The 13,212-nt window shown below is 39.4% G+C and overlaps 2 protein-coding genes across 13 annotated transcripts in view; one reads left to right on the top strand and one right to left on the bottom strand.

The window, feature by feature from the left end:
- S100A1 (S100 calcium binding protein A1) overlaps positions 1-13,212 on the bottom strand; it is a 1,186,348-nt gene that overhangs the window by 988,735 nt on the left and 184,401 nt on the right. The window lies entirely within an intron of this gene.
- On the top strand, positions 6,192-6,482 carry LOC126952734 (late cornified envelope protein 2A-like). Its single transcript, XM_050787671.1, has one exon. It carries the CDS (start codon positions 6,192-6,194, stop codon positions 6,480-6,482), a length of 291 nt encoding a protein of 96 aa, XP_050643628.1.

Below are 13,212 nucleotides of genomic sequence, written 5' to 3'. Positions count from 1 at the left end.
TTTCAATATTGTTTATAATTGCTCATTTCAGCATTCATATAATAGCTGATTTAAAGTCTTTGCCAGATAATTTCAATATTTGTGTTGTCTGAGCATTGGTTTCTGTTTATTATTTTTTCCTATGTGAGTGACATTTTCATGGTTCTTCTTTTGCCAAGTAATTATGGTTTGTATGTTGGACACTTTTAACATTTTAAACAAGACTCCAGATCTTGTTTAAATTTGATGGAAAATGTTGATTTTTTTGTTTTAACAGGCAATCTTCCATGTAAAACTATTCCAATTATCAGTTAAGTTTTTGAAGTTTTTGTAGTGCTATTCATAACTGTCCAGAGTGAGTGCCAGCCAGCATCAGCCTGAGGTGTGGGAAGTAGAACCTGTATTAATGAGTCATCATATGTTTTTGTTTGCTAATTAGGATCAGATCCTTGCACATGTGTCCTTGCAGCAAACTCTGGAATTCATAAACAATTTTATGGGGTCTCTTACCTGAGCTTCTGTCTCTTCCTCTGCAATCTCCTCAGTACTTTCAGGTTCAGCGAGGCTCACCTTCATGGTCTTCTTGCCAGAAATTGAGCCTCTAGTTACCCTTCTCTGCCACACATTTATATGACTAGACCCATGTCTAGGACCAAGAATTGGGAAGACAGCGAGAGACAGAAAGCAATAGGGGTTGGCCCCATCCCTTTGAGATTATAGCTCCACAAAATGGAGAAGGAAGTTCCCCTTCTCACATTTTATGCCCCTGCTAGGTCCCTTATCAGCTGTTGCCACTGCCATCCACCATGGAGTTGCCTGAGATATGGGGTAAGAAAGAACAAGGAGATTGAAATGGGGGACTCCCACACCCTCTATGGGCTTACCCTTTTGCTCCTTAAGCCAGAACTAGCTGACTTCTTCAAAACCTCTCTATGTGCCCCACAGCACTCATTTCCAGGTTTCCAAATGCATTAAGTTCAGGCCAGGAGAAACCAAAGGAGGAAAAGAGAAGCTATGCACCTTTTCAGATCTACTTTTTGAATTCTCATGTCCTTCCGCTATCTGTCTGCTGCTATTTCTAGCTCCTAGCTAGCTAGCTCCTGTCAGTTTTCCTAGGTTTTTATGGTTGCATTGAGTGGAGGAAAGATAATTTTACTCCATCATACACAGAATAAAAGTCCCTGAATTGTAATGTGAAGTATTTATTCTAATTCATTGTCTTCCTTTCCTTCTTCAGGTATACAACTTCTGTATAAATTAGATCTCCATTGTGTATCTTCTATATTCATTACTTTCTGTCTTATCCTTTAGGGGTTTTTGTTGTTGTTGTTATTCTTTTATATTTTCTAACTTGTGTGTCCCTTATTGTATATTTAGTTGTATTTATTATTCCTGGGATATCTCATAAGGAGTTTTGTCTTTTGATTCAATTTCTTTTTCTGTGTCTTTTGTTCAATTTATTTTCATATCCATTGCATTTATAATATATTTTTTAAAAGTATTGGTCAGGCAAAAAGTGCTGATGAATTAAGAAGTTACTTCATAGAATCTCAAATAATCTTATGCATTCATTTTAAAAAATGGTGAATTATATCTAATACCTCTGATGCTAATGGAATCTTTTTAAATGCTTGTGACTTTACATATCTTGCCATTTAGGCCTGTGAATTCATATTCTGCTAGGGAATATTAGAGATTCTGACTGGAAATAATTACAAGGGAAATACTCCAGTGTCTATGTCAAGGCCCCAGTGAGGTCAAGGCCCCACTTTATAGTCCAAGCACCAGGAAACCAGCTCATCAGGTGAAGACTTTACCTCAGTACTTCTCCTTCCCCCACCCCAGCAAAAAATATTACCTACTTTTTCTATTGTAATCTGACCACCTTCTAGGGGGTCAGAGAAGGAGGGATGAGGATGTGAAAACTCAAATTAAGTTTATCCCCACCCATATTCCTGAGTTCTTCACAGGAGCAGGGTTTCCCTATGTTTCCCTGGCTTTACTCAAGAAGGGACTTAAGCCTCCTCGGTAGCTCCCTGACCACCATATCCTGGGGTCTGAAAAGAGTTAAAATGAAAATTTGGCAGGAACTTTCATCCTTAAGGATGAGAAATATTTTTAAATAGAGGAGTTCCAATACCAGAATAGGCAAACGAACAAACAACAACAATAAATACCCAGAAAACCCACCGTGGCAAGAGTAATCTAGGTTAAAAAAAAGAGAAAATATTATAAATTATCATCAAATATTATAAATTAAAAATTTATGTATCTTCATAACAATAATAAAGCAGAGAATAAAATATAAAAATAAAAGACTGTCAGTAACTATACACTGCCAACGCTGAAAGCTTAGACAAAATGGGAAGCATACATGAAAAAGTATAATCTAGTAAAATAAACTCAAGAAGAGACAAAAAGCATGAATTCTCTTATAACTAGTTAAGAAACTAAAGTACTATTAAGAGACATAGAAAACAATGGCCAAAATTGTTTTCTAGGCAAACAGTGCAAAACTATAAAGGAGGAGATCGTTCCAAATTTATTTAAGGATATTGGGCATAAAAATTCAATCATTTTGAAAAACAGATTAGCACTCTATTATAAATTTAAATTCTTAGCTACTAAATACACCAAGATTCAGCAATTCTGCTCCTAGAAGACATGTACAAGAATAAACATCTGAAAACCACAAAACTGCCAAATCCAGAGATGTCCTTTGGTCTTGCACAGACACACTTACCAGGATGAGTCTCAGAATTAGCTCAGGCTGCAGAGGTGTCCAAAATGATGAGGAAGAAGAACCAGGGATACCTTTCATAGGAGGAGTCCCCAGGCCGGGCTCAGAGATGAGCCTTGTCTGTGGAAGGAGCAGGAGAAAATCTCTCACAACCAAGGAACATGTAGGGCCATTCCTGACATTCTCCTTCCAAAAGAGTTGTAGGAGCACTCTGGCCTCTCACTGGGGCCCAAGACCTGTGGGCCTTCAACAAATCACACCCTTTCTCAAATATAAGCCTCAGATGGCCTGATATCCCAAGAACCTGGTCACTGGACTGAGGCTCTAAGGCCCGGGTCACTGCGTGCCAGTCCCTTCTCATGAAATAAGTGGTCACATCTTTCTTGCCAGGCTTTGTGAGGTGGGGCTTAGATGAGACAAATAGGAAAGAGAGGATAGAAAACTTTAAGAGAGTTTTTTCAGAAGAATCTATAAGACTTGATGTCCCTTTGTGTATATATGATGGAGAAACGGGATAGATCAAAGATTGTACCAACATATCAAATGTCTTGACCAAAGAAATGATCATATGGTGGAAAGAGAACAAATGTTGGGAGGGGTGTAGATTTGAGGTCTTAGCCAGACCTTCTGATGAATGAAGAGGTTCTGGAGACATTTAGAGATACCACCTTGGAGATTATCGATTCCTGGTCTAAAGGGACTTTGAGATAAACTTCTGAAATCATCACCCTGGCATTAATCATTATTTATTCATACATCTAACATGATTTTGAACAACCAAAATGATGTGGGGTATTTTACGGGGACCCAAGAGAATGAGAACAGGGTTTCTTTACTCAGCAGCTCTCACATTCTGATAGGATCAGAATTGTAGAGATAAACACACATATCTTATAATGTTTTACAATACTAGTAAGAAATCTTATGGAGTAGGGACAACTTTGTGAAATAGTATGCTGTTTCATACGCGTTGCGTTCATGGAACAATGAGAAGGCACACTAAAAAAAAAAATTGGACACCAGTGGGTGTAATGAAGTGCTTCTCTGTCCCCCAGTCACCAAAAACCAGGGGAATTGGCTTTTTTGTGCTTTTGTACCCTACTGCCAATTAAGTATGTGTGTGTGTGTGTGTGTGTGTGTGTGTGTGTGTGTGTACATGCATGGATGCACACACACACACCACATGTGAATACCCATACACTTCAATCCTGCCTCTCACTCCATCATGGTTGCTACAAACATCTCTTCACAGAGAATGAGGAAACTCAGGCTGATAACACCACAGAAAAAGTTGGACTAATCGAAGTATCCCACATATCTCATTGCAAAGTAATGATTCAGGAGATGAGATTCAGAGCCACCTGCTTTGGACCTCATGGGCTTTTCTCAGGCAAAGAACTGCTTCAGAGATTCTAATGGACTGTGAGCTTCTCAAGGTTAGAGGTTGTGTCTGATTCACCTCCGAATCCCAAATTCCAGACTGATGTCCACAGACCTCATCTGGTGTGCTAAATGAATGTCCATTTAACCAAATACTTTGTTCATTTTTTGATCTATTTTACATTTGTCCTGAAAGCTTGTGGAGGGTAGGGACCTTGTCTGAAAATAGGTAATAAATAAATTGAGAATGGAGCACCTCTAACAGAAACTTAGAGGTCATACGTTTCTCCTTATTTGGGAACCTCACTGAGGGAGTGGCCACTGCCATTTAGTTCACAGCTGTATTCTGCTCCCTAAACAATGAATGGTAGAATGATAGGCTTCAATCAACGAAAAAGTCTGACTAATCCAAACTCTTCCTTGATTATTCAATGTCAAGCTGTACTCAATCCCTCAGTCAATGTCACCTCCCGTTCCTCATTCCCAGGGATAACTGGACTCCAGGTTTAGAAGCTCCCCAGCATGGCAAGCCCTTCTCAGGCCACTTGTTAGAGTTTAGGAATAAGCTCCTTAAAAGTAGCAACCATAAGTGACCATCTCTAGAGCCCCCATAAGGCCTAGACGCTGTTCATTTATTTTAGCTTGCATTATTGAGCATCTTCTACATACCGAACATATGCTACATATTTTCATTTCTTAATGTTCAAATCAATGAGTATTAGGATACTCATTGATCATTTTAAAAAGAACACAGATGCCTAGGAAACATGAGTGATATTTCAAAGGTCATGAGTTAGAGCTAGAATTGACACCAGGTTCCCTGAGTGTAGTTACAGAGACCTGACCTCTATAACCTGCCTTCCTCTTGCCAAATTAAGAAAGAGTTAATTGTTTTGATTAAATCGGCTCAATCATCACTATCCTCACAACTGAAATAAATCAGAACAGCACAGCTGCTCTTCAGAGGACAGTTGAGGGAGAAGCGGAGACCCAGAGTCCACCCTGAAGGACAGGTCCCAGGAAGGATGGCTGGGTGGGGAGGGTTCTTCCTAATTCAAAACTCCAGAACAACCAGCCTAGGAATGGCTGGTACCTAAAGCAGGACCTCAAAGGCAAACCCCAAGTGTAGGGAAAATCAGAATGGAATGTTTCCACAACGAAAAATAAAAATAAAAAATAAAACAGCCTGTGACTTTAACCTGAGTTTTCCCAAAGAACAAATAGCATATTTATCCAGACATTGGCTCCTTGTGCATCCCAACCTAACTCTTCAGAGTTCCAGCCTAGAAGGGGGTGCAACTGGATAAAGCCTATCTAGACCCTAGCCCCAGACAGGGGCCCTGGGAGTTCCCAAGGCCTCCTTGAATTGCAGGGACAAGGAGAGAACAGAACGTCACAGATCACCCAGAACGTGCCTGGTTGGGCAAGAGCCACTTCCTGCTCTTACTAGAGCCAAGCCTGGGTCTATAAAAGACACATACCCAGCTCCAGCACCTCATCTGCTCTGACTCCCTAGGGACATGTCTGTGCTCCTGTGTGTGACCAGGATGAATGAGAACCCGGGAGACCAGAGGGGTTGGAGAAGAGCAGAGAGATTGGAGGAAGTAAAGAGTCTTAGGAAAAACAGTTATGTATTTGATACTGAACAGGAATAAAATTCAGAGGGAGCGAAAACTATTGTGCTGTGGTTTAAGATGTCAGTGGCACTTTGCCACTCTGGAAACTGACCTGGGCCGAAAGGCAGTTGTGCCAACCTCATCTATTTTAGGAGCTTGTTTTTATAATAATATGGTGGCACTTTAGAGAGTTTTGAATACTGCATGCAGGACTATGAAGACTGAGAAATCCTTGTGTCCTTTTATAGAGGAGAATAAGACGTTGTTTACTATATCTGCATTTTAAATCTATGTACTTTTAATTAGAGGAAAGATTTATATGTTTCCTCTGGATGCTTATTCATGTTTTCTAAATATCATTTACTATCGCCCTTCATAGTGATTCTAGATGAGGTAAAAAAAAAAACATGCCCCTTGATTTAACTAATCCATACTATGTCATTATGCTCTTCCAGGTTGATTAAACACCTGCCCAGATGTCCTGCCAGCAGAACCAGCAGCAGTGTCAGCCCCCTGCCAAATGCCCTTCCAAGTGTACTCTGAAATGCCCCCCAAAGTGTCCATCCCAGTGCACAGCACTATGCCCAGTTTCTTCCTGCTGCAGTTCCAGCTCTGGGGGCTGCTGCAGCTCGGGAGGTGGTAGCTGCTGCCTGAGCCACTACAGGTGCCACAGGTCCCACTGCCACAGACCCCAGAGCTCCAATTGCTGTGAATGTGAGCCTTCACGGGGCTCCAGCTGCTGCCACAGCTCTGGGAGCTGCTGGTGACTTGGGTCCTGAGGACCTCTGAAGTACACATGGGCCAAAGCATCAATTTGCTTCTCATTCTTCCATTCCCTCATTTTGACATCCTGGGGATGGTAGATCTCAAAGCTAACTCAGGCATTTCCACACATAGAACATTCTGCTTATCTTCCATTTTCTTTGCAAAAATAAAGTTCCTGTTTCCTACTTAAAGTATGTCCTGGTCACTCTCTCAGCCCTGTGTAGACCAGAATCATCAGTGAGCCCTTCTTCAGAGAGCCTGAGGCCAAGGCAGAGCTTGACTAAGGGGTGGGTAATTGGGCAGCTTCCCAAGGGTGTGTGTGTGTGTGTGTGTGTGTTTAATATAAAATATAAGAAAATATCACCAGAAGTGTAGTGAAACTGAAGAATATGTACTCGGCAGAGCTTGTTTGGAGGAATGAGCTTACGTAACAGAAGAAATGGAAAGCAGAGAAAAAGTAAAAATATGCTATTTGATGGCAGTGTAGCTTCATAATCAGTCTTCTAAGTATAGACATACCTGTCATTGCAAATAGCTTTAGTGTTTGTCACAGATACTGCTTTTTTACAATTGAGATCTGCAGAAACCCTGCATCCAGCAAGTCTGTCGGTGCCATTTCTCTAGGAGCATGTGGTCTTTGTGCCGTTTTGTCACATTTTGGAAGTTCTCAATATATTTCAACTTTTTCATTATTATTATATGTGTCGTGGCGATCTGTGATCAGTGACCTTTGAAGCAATGACTGCAATTGTTTTGGGAGCACTATGAACTGCATTCATGTAATACAGCAATCCTAATCAGTAAGTGTTGTGTGGGTTCTGACTGCCCAACCTATTGGCCATTCTCCTGTCTCTCTGTCTCCTGGGGTATTCCTATTCCTTGAGACATAACAGTATTGAAATCAGGCTAGTTTATAACCCTACAATGGTCTCTAGGCATTCAAGTGAAATGAAGAGTCACAAATCTCTCATATTAAATAAAAGCTAGAAATAATTAAGCTTAATGAGAAAGGCATGTGGAAAGTCAAGCTATGCCTTTTGGTCCAAACAGTTAGCCAAGTTGTGATTGCAAAGGAAAAGTTCTTGTAGGAAATTAAAAGTGCTACTCCAGTGAATACGTAAGTGTAAGAAAGCAAAACTGCCTTATTGCTGATATGGTAAAAAATAAATAAATAAATAAATAAATAAATAAATAAATAAATAACTCGTGGTCTGGATAATAGATCAAAGCAGCCACAAGATTTCTTTAAGCCAAAACCTATTCCAGAGCAAAGCCCTAACTCTCTTCAATTCCATGATGGCTGAGAAATGTGAGGAAGCTGCAGAAGAAAAGTTGGAAGCTAACAGAGGTTGGTTCATGACGTTTAAAGAAAGAAGCCATCTTCAAAACCTAAAGTGCAAGGTGAAGCAGCAAGGGCTGATGCAGAAGCTGCAGCAAGTGATCCAGAAGATGTAACTAAGATAATTGATACACTAAGCAACAGATTTTTAATGTAGATGAAACAGCCTTATATTGGAACAACATCTAGGACGTTGATAGCTAGAGAGGAGAAATCAATGCTAAGTCTCAAAGAAAGGCTGACTCTTGTGGTAGGAACTAATGCAGCTGTTGACATTAAGTCTAAGTCAATGCTCATTTTTAATTCCAAAAATCCTGGGGCCCTTAAGAATTATGCTAAATCTAATATATCTGTGCTCTATAAAATGGAACAACAAAGCCTGGATGGCAGCACATGTGTTTACAGCATGGTTTACCGAATATTTTAAGCCCACTTTTGAGGCCTACTGCTCAGAACAAAGAATACCTTTCAAAATATTACTGCTCATTCACAATGCACTTATTCACCAAAGAGCTCTGATAGAGATGTACAAGATTAATCTTGTTTTAATGCCTGCTAAGAGAACAACTGTTATGAAGTCCATGAATCAAGAAGTAATTTCAGTTTTTAAGCATCATTATTACATAAGAAACATATTTTGTAAGGCTATAGCTACCATAGACAGCGATTTCTCTGATGGGTCTGAGCTAAATCAATTGAAAACCTTCTAGAAAGGATGCTCCATTCTAGATACCATTAAGAAAATTCATGATTCATAGGACAATGTCAAAATAACAACATGAACAAGAGTTTGGAAGAAGTTGATTCCAACCCTCATGGATAACTTTGAGGGATTCAAGACTTCAGTGGAGAAAGTAACTGTATACATGATGGAAATAGGAAGAGAAAAACAAGTGGAGTCAGAAGATGGGACTGAATTGCTGCAATCTTATGACAAAACTTGAATGGATGTGGAGTTGCTTCTTATGGATGAACAAATAAAGTGGTTTCTTGACATGGAATCTACTCCTGGTGAAGATACTGTGAACATTACTGAATGACAACAAAGGATTTAAAATATTACATGAACTTTGTGATAAAGCAGCAGCAAGGTTTGAGAGGTTTGATCCAAATTTTGAAAGAAGTTCCACTGTAAGTAAAATGTTATCAAACAGCATCACATGCTACAGAGAAATCTTTTGTGAAAGAAGAGTCAATCAATGCAGCAAATGTCATTGTTGTCTTATTTTAGAAAATTGTCACAACCACCCCACCTTTGGCAGCCACCACCCTGATCAGTCAGAAGCCATCAACATCAAGACAAGACTCTTCATCAGCAAAAATATTATAACTCACTGAAGGCTCACGTTATAGTGGTTTTTTAGAAATGAAGTATTTTTAATTAAGATATCCACATTATTTCTTAAATGTAATGCTATTGCACACTTCATAGACTGTAGTATAGTGTGAACATAACTTTCACATGCACTGAGAAGCCAAAAAATTCATTTGACTTGGTTTATTGCAATATTTGCTTTATTGCGGTGGTCTGGAACTGAACCCACAGTGTCTTCGAAATACGCCTATAGAGTAAATCCAGTTAACTGTAGAATTTTATTTTGCCAACTGGTGATACATCTTTTTGCTTAAACCTTCTCCTATTACAGAGCTCAATCTCTCTTCTCAATCTCTGTTGAATATATATTTACACAAGACCAGATTGAAATTACCCGTAAAATGAGTTCATCCAGATGCCTATGTGTCTCTGTCTAGTCTGGCCTATTACCTGGTGGTTAAGAGCATAGACTTTGAACTTCTTGGGTTTGAATTCCAGTCCTGCCACTTAGTAGCTGTGTGAACCTCTCTGAGCCTGAGATTACTCATCTGTAAAATGGAAAAGATAATAATAATGTCTTCCTTGAAGAGTTGTTGTGAGTTAAATGGGTTAATATATGTAACATGCTAACAGCAGAGACTGTCCTAAAATGAAGCCTGTATAATTATTTGTTGTTCTTGCTGCTGGTGTTTTGCTGTGAAAAGCGAATCTGGGTTGCCAGAAAGTCTAGACTAGGAAGCTGAACCAATGTCTTGTTTCCATTTGGACTTACTCAACAATCATACCCACCACAGGAGGCCATAGCTGAAGGTCATCACCCTTGTTGCTTTTCTTGCTTGCCAGAGTCCAATAACAGGTGAGAGCTGAGAATACATTTTTAGAACACCCACAGCCCTCAAGATCCAATCAGAATATCTGCTTCCTTTCCAAGCTTAATCCTCTGGCCATCAGAGGGCCTATGACTCAGGAAAATGTTGGGGAAATGGCTCAAGTACCAACAGGGAAATAAAGACAGCTTTCCCTAGTGTCAAACTGAGAAGAGTCTATGTAGAGAAAATTCCAGACCCAGATTGGACTGAGATTCTGATAACAGAGTGACTCTGCGTGTGATACAGCTATCTGCTCCTCCCTATGCTACTGCACATGCCACAGACTGGCCTTTGCCTATCTCCTGAACTAGAGAAATAACTGGTTGGGTGGCCATTCTGCATATGAGCTTACTCCAACCAAAATAAAAAAAAAACCTTCCATACTGCAACAGTAACCATTTAGGATTCTTTTTCAATCAACTTTAAAATCGTAAAAATAATTTAGAAACTATGGGAATATAGAAAGAATAGATTAATAATCACCCCCACATATCCTGCCACCCAGATACTATTATTGACACCCCTGCTTGTTGGTACCAGAGCACACCTTTCATCCTACTGCCTTCAGGTACAAACTCATGCTATCCTTGGACCTTGAAAACCTTCCTCCCTTTTAATTTTAATTAAATAAAAATTTACTGTCTCCAATTAGTCAAAGCTCACTGAGGGCAGAAATCAAGACCCACTAAACTGTTTCTGTCACCCAGCTCTAGCACAGACCTGAGTACAGAGCCAAGGAGAAGATATGCTGGTTGGTCAATTGGTTGCCATGAGTCCCTTCAGAAGCTTCTCTCCAGTAATGTACAGTGGACCATACATGGGAGACACTCATACTAATTGTTAGTGTTTTGCTAGTGGGGCAAAAAAAAAAGGAAGATATAAAGGAAAATGGACATTTCTATGGTTAAGATTGCCAATTAAACACTCTAATCCCACAACCACATCATAAGATGGCCTAGACACAGGGTTTTTGTCAATATCACCACCTTTGTCATCTTAAATATCATCAACGTAAGGGGGCAGCTGCTTTAAATAGTAAATATATTTCTAAAAAATTTTAGGGGGGGATTCACAACAAAATATCATCCATTTGTTCATTGATAGTTACTTATTGAGTGCCAAATTTATGCCAGAAATTATTAAGTGATTTCTTAGTCTATTTTCTGCTGCCATGACAGAGTACCAAGCCCTAGTTAATTTTTTGTGTGTCTCACTTGTAAGTGGGAGCTAAACAATGAGAACACATGGACACAAAGAGGGCAACAACAGACACAAGAGCCCACTTGAGGATGGAGACTGGGAGAAGAGAGAGAATCAAAAAAAGTACCTCTCAGCTACTACACTTATTACTTGGGTGACTAAATAATCTGTATACCAAACCCCCACAACATGCAATCTGCCTATATAACAATCCTGCACATGTACTCCTAAACCTAAAATAAAAGTTAGGAAAAAAAAAAAAAAAAAACTGGATAATTTAAACACAATAGTTTATTTGGCTTACAGTTCTGGAGGCTGGGAAGTCCAAGAGCATGGAGCTAGTATCTGGTAAGGGTTATTCTGTGGCAGAAAGCAGAAGGCCAAGTGAATATATGAGACAGAGAGAAAATGGGGACTGAATTTATTCCTTTATCAGGAACCCACTCCTGCAACAACTAGCCCACTCCCATGACAGTGGCACCAATCCACTCATGACGGTGGAGCCCTCATGGCCCAATCACCTCTGAAAGGCCCAAATTTTCAACACTGTTACAATGGCAACCAAATTTCAACATGAGTATTGGAGGGAACATTTAAACTATTGCAGATAAACAAAACAATTTTAGTCTCTATGCTCATGGAGGTAATAAACTCATGGCTAAAGCAGCCAATTATGCAAGAAATTACTACAAAATGTGGACTGTGGGAGTAAATAGTAAGATAACCCAAGATAGTCTATGTAGGACTGAAGGAAGTTGGCTAATAAGAGTACTTTCTCAATGAGAACAGCCTACACCACCTCTCTCCTGCCCAAGACCCATCACGGACACAAGGCAGATTCTGGCTGCCATTGAGACAAACACTAAGAATGGGTAACATGATGACACAAATGATGCCAAGTATTTCCAAGAATACAGAGCAATAACTCTCATACAGACTCTCTAAAAAATTACTTGGTAGTATCTACTAAAACTGAGCATATGCACAACTTGTGACCTATTCCACCATATAGTCCTCCAAAATCCACACGTATGTGTACCAAAGGCATATATAAGAACGGTCATGGCAGAACTACTTGTAATAAACAAAAAACTGAAACCTGACCAAATGTCCTTTAATCAGAGAATTAAGTGTGGAATGCTTACCCAATTAAACACTATATCGCTATAAAAACTGACAAACTATAACTTCACACAATACTATGGATGAGTCTCATAAACATAATGCTGAGCAAAGAAACCAGGTGCAAAAGAGCACTTAGCATATGGTTTCATTTCTATAAAGTTCAAAAACAAGCAAAATTAAGCTATACTGTTAAAAATCAGGATAACAGTTACCTTTGGTGTGGATGGGAATCATGGTAATTTGAAAGAGGAGCAAGGAGAGCTTCTAAGATGCTGGTAATCATTTCTTTCTTGATCTGGGTGTTGTTACATAAGTGTGTTACCTTTTTGAAAAAAGCATCAAGCTGTATACAATGATTGTGTGCTTTGCTTTATGCACGTAACACTTCAATTAAGTTATCTTTTAAAACTCAGCAATTTATCTCCCAGCAATAGCCAACAAGGTTGTTTTAGCTTCCCAATAAGAACAGCTAAAAAATGTGGACAATATGTTTCTAAACTCCTTTGAAGGCACAGAAGAGACACTAAAGTAGATTGCTGGATTTAGCAAATAAACATATAAGACACCCAATTAAATGTAAATTTCAGATAAACAATAGCTTTTTAGTATAAATCTCCAATACTATATAGTATATGCTTACACTAAAAATGTATTTGTTGTTTATCTTTTGTTTAAATTTAACTGGGCATCTTATATTTTATCTCACAAGCCTATTCCAAGGCAGTGAAAAAAGATTGATGGCAAGACCTGGAAACGGAGGGGATTCAAGCAGGGTGGGCCAGGTATTTGGGACATGCAGCCATTTGTGAATGCTGAAAGTGAAAGCGGTGGCTAAGAAGCTAAGAGGCCAAATCAAGATTTCAGCATCTCACCAGGAAGGAGTT

This window comes from Macaca thibetana, chromosome 1, assembly GCF_024542745.1.
Source record: "Macaca thibetana thibetana isolate TM-01 chromosome 1, ASM2454274v1, whole genome shotgun sequence".
NCBI lineage: Eukaryota > Metazoa > Chordata > Mammalia > Primates > Cercopithecidae > Macaca > Macaca thibetana.
This window is presented reverse-complemented; position numbering and strand designations above follow the sequence as displayed.

What these genes read in the sequence shown, in the direction of transcription:
- LOC126952734 (XM_050787671.1), top strand. Translation starts at nt 6,192, where the DNA reads ATGTCCTGCCAGCAGAACCAGCAGCAGTGTCAGCCCCCTGCCAAATGC.